At 51.3% G+C, this 13,340-nt stretch overlaps 1 protein-coding gene across 1 annotated transcript in view; it reads left to right on the plus strand.

Annotated features, from left to right (window-relative positions):
• The first annotated feature begins 279 nt into the window (after positions 1–279).
• NPR1 (natriuretic peptide receptor 1) overlaps positions 280–13,340 on the plus strand; it is a 1,222,629-nt gene continuing 1,209,568 nt past the window's right edge. The window contains exon 1 of the mRNA XM_069651231.1: positions 280–1,757. Within this exon, the coding sequence (XP_069507332.1) occupies positions 1,064–1,757 (694 nt within the window). The 5' untranslated portion in view covers positions 280–1,063. The remainder of the gene's footprint in view (positions 1,758–13,340) is intronic.

Here is a 13,340-nt window from a genome sequence, read left to right on the forward strand (position 1 = left end):
ACTCGGCCTTTCATCCCCTGTGGGGTTGGGTTGGGGAAGAGCAACACCTGTTACATACAGAAAATGCAAATGTGCAGGGTGGGGGCACCCATGTATCCTGCCCCATACATTCCATGCAGGAACGCCGCTTGTTTGTTTTTGCAGCAGCTTTTGGAAACGTCCCATCCGAGTTCCCTTCCGCAAACCACATAAGCAATATAATTGGGGGAGGCGGTTCCTTTCCCCAGCCTGGAGTGGCTGCCCCCAGTTTGCTTCTTCGCGAGACTCTACCGTGGTTGCGAGGGCGGGGCGGGGCGGCTTCTGCTGCGCCCCGCGCTGGAGAGTTCCGTCTTTTCCTGCGCGTTCGGGGCAGCGGGCATTCGTGCGTTGCGCCTTTGGGAGTGGAGGCGCGAGATTGCGTCTCTTTCCCTTTCCTGAGGGAGCAAAGAAAGGGTTAAGGAGCCGTGCCGATGATAGCAGCCCCGGTCTGTCACTGAGTCAGGGAAGGAAACGGCAGCGCCTGCCTGCTCAGATAGTCGCAATCTGCCGCTCCCAGGGACTTCCAGCGCCGGGAAGCGGACGCAGCGCGCCCCGAGCCGGGCCGCGCAGGGAGAGAGCCGGGGACCCCCCATCGCGGCTGCGCTGGAGCGCCCTGACACACCACTCACCCGAAGCTTGACTCCAGGGGGTTCATAAATTCCGGCAAATTCTCCCACCCCACCGCCTCCCCCTAAAGCCACAGAGGGCGAGGGACGGGAAAACTCACCCGGAAAAACACGGAATGAGTGGTTTAACTGGAGACACTTGGCATTTCTGCGGCTTGGAGACGTCGGGAGAGGTGGAACAGAACGTCTACGTTTGACACTTTTGGGAGTGGACTTGACTTTTACCTGTTGGGACTCGACATCGGACATGGGACTCTTGGCGCAGATTGTGCAGAGCTGTACTCCTGGAAAGGCTTGCCTGGGAATCGTTTAAGGCCCTGGAGGAGTGGCAAAGATATCCTACACGGAAATTGGCAAAGTCCTCTCTACTTCCAACAATGGCGACCACTCCGTTGGACGGTTGACTTAGGATAGAAGCCATGAGGGTGCCGTGGGTTTTCTGGGCTCTCGTTGGGTTGGTGGCTTGGCGCCTTGTTGCAGGCGAGGGGAGAACGGAGAACCTCACCCTGGCGGTGGTGTTGCCGAAGGAAAACCTTGCCTATCCCTGGGCATGGCCGCGGGTAGGGCCTGCCATCCTGTTGGCCATTGATAAGATCAACCAACACCCAACACTGCTGGCCGGACTGCATGTCCAGTACGTCTTTGGGAACAGTGAGGACCAGCATGGCAACTGCTCGGACTCAGTTGCCCCATTCATCGCCGTTGACCTTAAGTTTGCCTACAAACCCAATGCCTTCATTGGGCCAGGGTGCGTCTACACTTCGGCCCCTGTAGCACGCTTCACGGGCCACTGGAAGATTCCGCTGATCACCGCTGGGGCGGCCGCTTATGGCTTCGATGACAAGAACATGTACCCGTTGACTATCAGGACGGGGCCAAGCCATACCAAACTGGGCGAGTATGTGGCCCAGATCCACCGGCACTTCAACTGGACCACCCGTGCCATGATCATCTACATGGATGAGAAAATGGATGATCGGCCCTGCTTCTTCGCCGCGGAGGGTCTCTTCGTAGAGCTGCCCAAATTCCTGACTGTGGTGGACATGCAGTTTAAGGAGACGGATCTGGCCAACTACACATCTGTCATCCAGGACATCAAGCAGAAAGGCCGAAGTGAGTATGTGTGGGGACGGTGGAGGACCTCCAAGGTTATCCAGGGACTTGTGTACATGTAGTGTATGTGCTCTCACTTGGCATTCAGGTATGGCGACAATGCAACCATCCCTTAGCCCCCCAGCTTTGGCGAACCCCACTATAACAAAGCACCTGGGCATCTCAGTCTGGTGCCCAAGGACCACTGTGTGGCATGTTTCCTACCTGATAAAAGATTTTGACACAGCTTGTGGCACTGCATGTGCCAACATGCTCAACATGGGCATCTGGAAATGGGTGAATATTAGGGGCCTGATTCACAGAGCCTTCCCTATGGGATTGCACCATTATAAGACGTTCCTGTGAATCAGGCCCTTCGTGTGCAATAGATGAGCTTTGGTCATGGTGATCTTCACGAGCATGTGGCATTCATTAATTGCCCTTGTGTGCTTGATTAAATCCAGACTTTCTGCCGCCTTGCCAGGAAAATCTCACTTTCTGAGAACCAGGCGTCGGTGAGCAACACAGACAGCCCCTCTGCCTCCTCCCCCCCACACCCTCCAAGAGCTTCAGTGTCCGTATTTGGGAGGAGCAGGTGTGAAGTCCTCACCTGGTCATCCAAGAAAGTATTCCGCCACTGCGGTCAATTCTCAGAGAGCGGACTCTCCTGTGATCAGCGACCCAAGGACGGATCCCACTCCTGGGATCAATGCTCTAAGAGATGCCCCTACTTCTGTGGTGAATGGTCCACCAGGGGACCCACCCAGCGTGCTACCATCAGCTGTTTAAGAGAGTGGTGATCTACCCATGAGAGTGCTTTACCCATGTGGTCAGCCGTCCATTAGTGTCACCCATCCAAGAGAGAATCCTTGTCCAGTGGTGAACTGATCAACACACGATCCGATTCCGTCCATGAAAAGACCCACTCGGCCGTGGTCAGACATTCAAGGCAGAACCCTTTCTGGTGATCGATTGTCCAAGAGCGGTCTCAATTCCTGTGTTCAATTGTTCAAAGGAGGACTCGACTTCTATGGACGATTATCCAAGAGAAGACTACTTTTACGGTGAAATGTCCATGTAAAGACCAATTTTCGTGTGGTCAGCTATTCAAGTGAGGAGCCCTCTCCAGCGGTTAATCATTCACCAGAGAACTTTACTCATGTGGTAAATTGTCCACAAAAGACCCACTCTGCTGTGGTCGCCCATTTAAGTGAGGTGGGGGCCCTTCCCCGGTGGTCTGTTGTCCAAGAAATGGCTCTACTCCTGTGGTCAATTATTCAAGAGAGAACCCGCCCTACTCTGGTCAGCCACTCAAATGGTCAGTCGTCCAAGAGTGGATTCTACTCACTTGGCCAATGGCCCAATATGGAAGTCTACAACATGGTTGATGATGAAAGAGAGGGGTCTCCCCCTGTAGTGAGACATTCAAGCGGGAGCTTTACTTCTGTCTTCTTTTTTCCCCAAGAGGGAACCCTACATCTGTGGGAGCCATACAAGAGGGAACTTTACCTTTGGCATTTTTTCAGAGAGACGACTCTACCATAGTGATTGTCCCACCAAGAGGGGACACTACTTCTTTGGCCAATTGTCCAACATGAGACCGTGCTGCTGTGTACAATTGTCCAGCAAGGGTTTCTGCTCCTGTAGTCGACTATCCAAACGGGAAGCCTGTCCATAAATCCTATAGCCCAAGATCAGACCCTACTCTAACAGTAGAGCAGCAATCCTGTGTCAATTGCCCAAACTCAGACCCTACTCTAACAGTAGAGCAGCAATCCTGTGTCAATTGCCCAAGATCGGACCCTACTCTAACAGTACAGCAGCAATCATGTGTCAATTGCCCAAACTCAGACCCTACTCTGACAGTAGAGTAGCAATCTTGTGCCAATTGCCCAAGTTCGAACCCTACTCTAACAGTAGAGCCATAATCTTGTGCCAATTGCCCAAGCTCGGACCCTACTCTGATAGTAGAGCAGTAATCCTGTGTCAATTGCCCAAGCTCAGACCCTATTCTAACAGTAGAGCAGCAATCTTGTGTCAATTTCCCAAACTCGGACCCTACTCTACCAGTAGAGCAGTAATCCTGTGTCAGTTGCCCAAGATCGGACCCTACTCTACCAGTAGAGCAGTAATCCTGTGTCAATTGCCCAAGACCTGACCCTACTCTGACAGTTGAGCTCTAATCCTGTGTCAATTGCCCAAACTCAGACCCTACTGCTTTGGCCGATCCTCAAGAGCGTCACCAAATTCACTGGTCGGAGGACAAAGCTCAGACCTGACACCTGTGGTTGATTGCCCAAGATGAGACCCCATGCTTTTGGTGGATTATGCAATGGGGGGAATATTACTCCCGTGGTCAGTTGATCAAATGAGTGTCCTGCACGGGTTGGTCAATTGTACAAAAGGAGGACCTTTTTCTAAGGGTCTTTCGTCCAGAAGGAGGACCCTTGGCCAGGGGTCCACCATAAAAGTAAGGACCCCACGCCTTTCAACGATCGTGCAGTTGAACACTCTACTAGGGTGGCCAGTTATTCAAGAGGGAACCCTACTCTCTGGACCTCTCGTACAATAAGGGGTTCCTTTAGTCAAGCATCCAAGGAGGTCCCGCTCCTGTCAGTGCTGCGGGCCCCTGCGCTATACAGTCCGGTCCCACGCCTGGCCCCCTTGAAAAGGGGCAGTCGGTGTTTTGTTCAGTCAAGAAAGAACTCTATCCTGTGCCCCAACAGTAAGAAACGCGATTATTTTAAATACCCATTCAACTTCTTTATATAAAGTTTTGTGTGGAGCTGATAACACCCCAAAGGGGGCATTTAGAATAAATACAACAATTACTCGTGTTCTGTTTACCTCTTACTCGCGACTACCGATGTTGCCGTATCGTGTTATCCAAACTGATGGGTGTTAGCCAAACCCAACTCAAGCGCAGGACATAATGACACCCTGAAATATGAGGGCTGGTGCAGGCGCGGGTGGGGTCAACCTGCAAAATAATACCTAGTGCGCCAGAGGGGTGTCTTTGCTGCTTGCGCCGCGGCTTTCCGCGCCGTGCTCGTGTGCATGTGCCGTGTTGCTTCTCGTAGGAGTCAGGCGTTCTCCAGAGGGAAGTGTTTCCCCCGCCGAGGATGGAGGGTTAATTCATTAATCGTGTATAACACGCTCAATACCGGAGACCAGTCTCTACGCGCAGCACCGCGATTGGAACCTGGTTGCGTTGCGCTCTCTCGCTTCCAAGACAGACGCGTTGCCCCTGAGCTTTCCTCGCGGATCCCCCCGCCCTTTATCATAACATGTGCACAGGGGAGCAAGCGAACGGCAAAGACCGATGGCTGTTTAGCAGGCAGCCCCCTGGGTTCATCACGACTTCCGCGGGATGGCATGGGCTTCCGCGTTGAAATTGTGGTTGACTTGATTCGTAATCCCGTTGTTGCAAACTGTGTGATCCTGGACCTATCACTTGATCTCCCCACAAATCACGTCATCTGCCAGAAGTGGATGTGCTCACAAACAGGCGTATGCACCCACGAATAGCCACATTGGAAAGTCTAAAACATGACCATCGAACTATATGAAGAGCTGTGGCACTACACACCCGCAGCCCGTAGGAACAAACACCAACCACAAACCGTTGAAACACGCACCTCCCCGCGACCAGTGGGAGCACACGCCCACAGCACGAACACACACCCATCCACAACCCTTAGAAACACACCCTCACGGACTGTAGGAACACACACCCACCCGCAATCCGTACGATCACCCAACCGCAACTTGTAGGAACACCTACCCACAACCCGTAGGAACACAGACACACAGCGTATAAGAACACACGCGCATCCACAACCCACAAGAATACCCACCCAAAACCTGTAGGAACACACACCCACAACACGTAGGAACACACACCCACAGCCCATGGGAACACACACCCAAAACCCTTGGGAACACACACCCTCCACGACCCTTAGGAACACACCCTCACGGACTGTAGGAACACACACCCACCCGCAATCCGTACGAACACCCACCCGCAACTTGTAGGAACACCTACCCACAACCCGTAGGAACACAGACACACAGCGTATAAGAACACACGCGCATCCACAACCCACAAGAATACCCACCCAAAACCTGTAGGAACACACACCCACAACACGTAGGAACACACACCCACAGCCCATGGGAACACACACCCAGAACCCGTGGGAACACACACCCTCCACGACCCTTAGGAACACGGCCCCACAGACTGTAGGAGCACGCACCCACCCTCAAGCCTCAACCCGTAGGATCACACAACCCGTAGGAACACCCACCCACAAGCTATAGGAACACCCACCACAACCCATAGGAACACCCACTCGCAACCCATAGAAACACACAACCACAGCATGTAAAAATACATGCCCATCCACCACCCACAGGAACACACGCCACAGCCCGTAGAAGCACCCACCCACCGGCAACCCAATGGAACACACCCACAGCACATAGTAGCACACTCCCACCCACAACTTCTAGGAACACATGCCCGCAACCCGTACGAACACACGGCCATCCACAACCCGCAGCAACACACACCCACAGCCTGTAGGAACACCGACCCACCCATATCCTGTAGGAACGCCGACCCTTAACCCACAGGCATAAGAACACGCGCCCATCCACAACCCACAGGAACACACACCCTCAAACCGTAGCAACACAGACCCACAACCCATAGTAACACACACCCAGAACCCGCAGGAACATACACCCACCCCCAACCCATTGGAACACCCATCCACAACCTGTAGGAACACCCAACTGCAACCCATTGAAACACCTACACCAATCTGTAGGAACACGCACCCACAACCCATAAGAACACCCGCCCATCCACAATCTGCCAGAACACAGACCTACAACCCATAGGAACACACATCCACAGCCAGCAGGAAGTAGGAACACAGACCAACAACCCATAGGAACACACATCCACAGCCAGCAGGAAGTAGGCACACACACCCACAACCCGTAGTAACACCTGCCCGTATGAACACACACACAACACCCGTAGAAAAACACACCCTCCCACAACCTGTAGGAACAGCCACCGCAACCCGTAGGACCACCCACCCAGAACCCGTAGCAACACTCACCCACAACCCATAGGAACATACACCCACAGCTCGTAAAAACACACGCCCATCCACAAGCCACAGGAACATACATCACAGCCCGCAGGAACAGACACCCACCCACCTACAACCCGTAGGAACACACTCACTCACAGCCTATAGGAACATCCACCACAACCCACAGGAACACACACACCCACAGCCTATAGGAACATCCACCACAACCCATAGGAACACACACACGTTAGAACACACACCCACCCTCAAACCATAGAAACACACACCCACAGCCAGTAGTACGAAACACACACCGCAATCCATAGAAACACCCACCACAACCCGTAGGAATACCCTCTTGCAACACATAGAAACACCCACCCACAGCTCGTGAGAACACATGCCCATCCACAACCCACAGGAACACCCACCCACACAACCTGCATGAAAACAGACCCACAACCCATAGGAACACACACCCACAGCCCATGGGAACACACACCCGCAACCCGTAGGAACACACACCCACAGCTAGTAAAATCACACACCCATCCACAACCCACAGGAACACACACCACAGCCCGCAGGAACAGACTCCCAGCCACCTACAACCCATAGGAACACACACACCCACAGCTTATAGGAACGCCCACCACAACCCATAGGAACACACACCTACATCTCTAAGAACACGCACCGACAGGCAAACCGTAAAAAAACACACCCACAGCGCGTCAGAACACATGCCCATCCACAACCCACAGGAACACCCACCCACAACCTGCATGAAAAAAGACCCACAACCTGTAGGAACAAACACCCACAGCCCATAGCAACACACACCAACAACCCATAGGAACACACACACACCCACCCTCAACCCATAGGACCACACACCCACAGCTGTAAGAACACACACCCACCCGCAATCCGTAGGAACACACACCCACAGCCAGTAATAAGACACACACACCGCAACCCATAGGAACACCCACCACAACCTGTAGGAACACCCACTTGCAACCCATAGAAACACATACCCAGAGCCCGTAAGAACACATGCCCATCCACAACCCACAGGCACACCCACCCACAACCTGCATGAAAACAGACCCACAACCCTTAGGAACACACACCCACAGGCCATGGCAATACACGCCCACAACCCGTAGGAACAAACACACCCATCGCAACCCATAGGAACACACCCACAGCCCATAGGAACACACACCCACAGCCCATGGCAAAACACGCCCACAACCCGTAGGAACAAACACACCAACCCCCAACCCATAGGAACACACACCCACAGCTGTAAGAACACACACCCACCCGCAAACCGTAGGAACACACACCCACAGCCAGTAATAAGACACACACACCACAACATGTAGCAACACCCACTTGCAACCCATAGAAACATATACCCACAGCCCGTAAGAACACATGCCCATCCACAACCCACAGGAACACCCACCCACAACCTGCATGAAAACAGACCCACAACCCGTAGGAACACACACCCACAGCCCATGAGAAAACACGCCCACAACCCGCAGGAACAAACACACCAATTGCAACCCATAGGAACACACCCACAGCCCGTAGGAACACACACCCACAGCCCATAGTAACACCCATCCACAAACTGTAGGAACACCCACACGCAACCCGCAGGAACAACCACCCACAACCTGTAGGAACACACACCAGCAACCTATTGGAACACCTGCCTGCAACCTGTAAGAATACACACCCACTACCCTTAAGAACACACGCCCATCAACAACTCACAAGAACACCTGCCCACATCCTTTAGGAACATAGACCCACAGCCCGTAGGAACAAACATCCCCAGCCAGCGGGAAGTAGGAATACACATCCACAACCCGCAGTAACACCCGCCCATATGAACACACACCCATGGCCCATAGAAACGCAAGCCCACAGCATCTCCAGGACGCACATGTTTTTCTGCCAGCTGGTCAATGGGCCGGCTCTTGCCGGGCCGAGATCCGGCATCTGATGCCTGGCCGGATCTCGGACCCGGCCAGCCTCAGCCCTGACCAGGCTTTACCGAACCCCCAGCAGTGGAGAATCTTTGCTGAAAATGTTGGGGGGGACATGACCTCTGAAGAAAAGATGCCCCATTCAAATGAATGGGGACAAAATAGTCAAAATAGTGTGCCATGAAAGTTGAGGGGGACAAACACCCCCGCCCCCCTAAAATTACGCCCATGACCCCCAGCTTCGCTGAGGGGAGCGGAGGGCTCGTGATCTGCTCTGTGCTACTTTCCCCAGCTGTCATTCGCGCGTTTAGATGTTCTATTTGCCTAAGCTGTTTCTTTCTTCTGACCTGAAAGGGTCACCAAAACAATCCACGGGCCATGACTATCACTTGGGTGGGAGCCACCACTGTTAAAAGCCGGCTTCCTACATGCTGGACACACTATTATTTCCCAAATGTGCATCTTACACTTTCATAGGAAAAAAAGAAAAAGTCAGTTCCAAACTCAAAAATGCTGCTTCAACTTTCATCTGCGCCCAATCACGTCTGGTGCACCATACAAATGGCTCAAAATAAAAACAAATCAAATAAACTTGCATTCACTAGTTTGCTTTGAAATGTGTTTTGTTTTTTGTCGGACTACCACACACACAAAAAAAAAAACCTGTGATTGTTGTGCCCCTTCTATTGTGTTTTAGCATAGGTTATATTGAAAAAAGATGTTACATGCTTGTCAAACTACTTGATCGCAAATACATGCTTCTGTGGCGTTGACAGCAGCTATTAGGACATTAAACTGTGCGTTTATGGGTGCCAACTTTTGATTTTTCACAAGTGCAGAAATACCACCACCATGACTATAAATAAACAAGTGACCAGCCCAGCCCATGCCCTGGCCAAACACATTTTATAGCAGTTGTTTTTATGAGAAATTGCAAAAAGTAAGCAACGGCCTCTCAACCCACTGAGCTGCCCTGGTAGCCATGTACTGTTCAGCGTGTCTATGGATCCACCATCAGTATCTTGGGCACATCACTGTCATGGGAGTGCTTTAAAGTGGAACTGATGTACAGTATAGAGTTTGGAAAGAAGCAGCATGAAAGAAATTGCCCCATTTTGAAACTAATATTTTGAGCATTTCCTTTGAGCGGAGTTCAACTGCCAGCTCCCCCACCTGGGGACTCTGCCCGTCCTCCAAACTCCCCCCCTACCCCGCACTTGTGGGATCCCCCTATACATTGTTTCCATTGCGCCCACTGCCAGCGTTGCCGGCGACCAATAATGAAAACAATGAGACATTATTGTTATTATTAATGTCGGGGCGGCACCAGGGACCGCCCTCGGAGGTGAGAGCAGAAAAAGGAGGGAGCGCTGCAGTCCTCCCAAAAAGTGCCCAGTCGGTAAGACCCAGCAGGAATGAGTTAACCGAATGACCCTGATATCCGTCTTTTAACTTAAGTTACAGTTCAAATACGTTTGGGCATCTGGGCCCTTCATAAAACGCCAGTCGTTACAGTGCTTAGAGGGATCCGACATGAAGCACTTTGAAAAATATACTTTTGTACAAGAGCCATCACCTCACGCTGTGGACCACACACAGACCACTTTGTGGCATGTTTGCTGCGGATCACTCATGGAGCACTTTGTGGCATGTTTGCTGCGGATCACTCATGGAGTACTTTGTGGCATGTTTGCTGTGGATCACTCATGGAGCACTTTGTGGCATGTTTGCTGCGGATCACTCATGGAGCACTTCGTGGCATATTTGTTGGCTAATGAACGATTTTAACTGAACACATCTTGCGGCATCTTGCGGCACCGCGTGTGCCGACATTGTAAACATGGGAGTCTGGAAGTATGCACATTTTATTTATATATTTTTTATCTTTGCTTTTGTTCACTTAATTTCTTTTTCGGACGTGAGGAGCTATCGGTTCTGTAAGAACCTTTTGAGTTATGTTAGTGGAATTGAAACAAACGATTTACGTAGGTTAAAACTAGATTTTTCAATTTTAAAAAAAGTATGCACATTTTACGTATGCAAAAGCTGTGCTACGATTAAGGTGATCATCACTTGCCAAAGATCACACCGCGTGTGAACAGCGATCTGCAATCTCAAGCCCGTCATCTCTAACCTCCTGCCCAGTTACCCCCTTTCTCTTTGCTGGATAGATGCAACCTCCAACCTCCTCCCCAGTTACCCCCCACCCCCTTCTCTTAGCTGGCTATAAACCATCTCCAACCTCCTCCCCAGTTACCCCCTTTCTCTTTGCTGGATATATACCATCTCTAACCTCCTGCCCAGTTACCCCCTTTCTCTTTGCTGGATAGATGCAACCTCCAACCTCCTCCCCAGATACCCCCCACCCCTTCTCTTAGCTGGCTATAAACCATCTCCAACCTCCTCCCCAGTTACCCCCTTTCTCTTAGCTGGTTATAAACCATCTCCAACCTCCTCCCCAATTCCCCCCCTTCTCTTAGCTGGCTATAAACCATCTCCAACCTCCTCCCCAATTTCCCCCTTCTCTTAGCTGGCTATAAACCATCTCCAACCTCCTCGCCAATTACCCGCTTTCTCTTTGTTGGATATATACCATCTCCAACCTCCTCCCCAGCTACACCTTTCTCTTTGTTGGATATATACCATCTCCAACCTCCTCCCCTGTTACCCATTCCTCCTTACTGGATATATAGCATTTCCGACCTCCTCCCCAGTTACCCCCTTTCTCTTTGCTGGATATGTACCCGCTCCAACCTCCTCCCCAGTTACCCCCTTTCTCTTAGCTGGCTATAAACCACCTCCAACCTCCTCCCCAATTACCCTCTTTCTCTTTGCTGGATATATACAATCTCCAACCTCTTCCCCAGTTACCCCCTTCCCCTTTACTGGATATATACAATCTCCAACCTCCTCCCCAGTTACCCCCTTCCCCTTTACTGGATATATACAATCTCCAACCTCCTCCCCAGTTACCCGCTTTCTCTTTGTTGGATAGATGCAACCTCCAACCTCCTCCCCAGTTACCCCCTTTCTCCTTACGAGATATACACTGGGGCCAAGATTACATGTTCCTTCCTAATTACCTTACCATGGCACTCGCATCCCCAAAGCAAGCGATGCTGGGAAATCCTCACTTTCTGAGCACTCTGAGAACCATTTTTCGAGCAACAGGTCTGCACACACAGCTGCTCTTCCTCCCTCACCACGCCCGCCCGCCCGTCCGTCTTCTGTTTCTCAGGAGTCTCAGTATCCTTGTATCGTCTGTGAAATTCATGTCATCGTCCAAGAAAGTGTCTTGCTCTTGTAGTCAATTGTCCAAGAGGGGACACTCCTGTGGTCAGTCATCAGACCCCTGGGATCAATTCTCCGAGAGACACCCTACTCCTGTGGGGAATCGTCCACCAGAAGACCCTCCTCGCTGCCATCAGCTGTTCAAGGGAGGACCCTGCTCCAGTGGTCATTTGTCACACGGAGGAATTTACTCGTCTGGTCAATTGCTCATCGGTCCAATTTTATTTTATTGGCTTATTACAAACCTATTTGCAAACAAGACAAACAAACGTCGACAAGTCACATAGAATTTCATCATTTCAACAATCCATAAAATGTGTCCTATATAAAATTCGACAACAAGAAAACCAAAGAAACCACCAGTTTATCTCATGAATGTTAATGCAGGAGAGCCAGTGGAACCGCCATCCTGATCCACAGTGGTCCTTAGGGCTTCTTAAATACACTATTTCATAAAAACACTGCTGGAAAAAACAATGGGAAGCATTCCCCACTCAGTAAATAATTCCACCGCTCTGCTGGGGTTGCTGTGGTTACTCTACTCAGAAACATTTCAGAGAGTGTCGTTCTGAGCTCTGTAAAAGATGTGCAGAATAGCAGCAAGTGGCCCATCGTTTCTATAGGTCCTGCCTGGCTGCCAAACCAACAGTGTGCAGATCCTAGTCCTTTGCCAGACCTCACAACCAAGATCTGGCCAGATGGAAACAGATGGAGCCTTAGCCCCATAAAGTGGGCTCTAGCGGTACGGTTTGGGAATTTGGTAAGGTACTTTGGGAGAGTACCAGCAGCCCTTTGTTTGTGTTTTAGATTTTGGAGTAGTTTAAAGTTATTCGCCTCTTCCAGGGTCTCTATCCAGTCCACTCTCCATAACTTATTGTTCACCGTGAATGGGTTTAGTCTCAATTCCTCCACACTGGAGGACGCCTTTTCCAGTAGTTCACGGCAGTAGATGTCCCAATTTGAGAGAGCCTTGTCCCTGCCCATGGCCATCTCACTTTTTAGTAGTTGAAAGATCAGTGGGGGGTTCTCCAAGGTACGCTTCCTAAACAGAGACAATGGGCCTCATTACAAGTATGGCGGTAAGGCAACAACGGTGCCGGTAGCACTACCGGCACCGTTGCTACCGGACCGCCATACTACCAGTTCTGCTTGCGGGTGCCTTTGCAGCCACCAGGTCTGACCTGGTGGCC

This window comes from Ambystoma mexicanum, chromosome 1p (genome assembly GCF_040938575.1).
Source record: "Ambystoma mexicanum isolate Mex_15411 chromosome 1p, UKY_AmexF1_1, whole genome shotgun sequence".
Lineage (NCBI taxonomy): Eukaryota > Metazoa > Chordata > Amphibia > Caudata > Ambystomatidae > Ambystoma > Ambystoma mexicanum.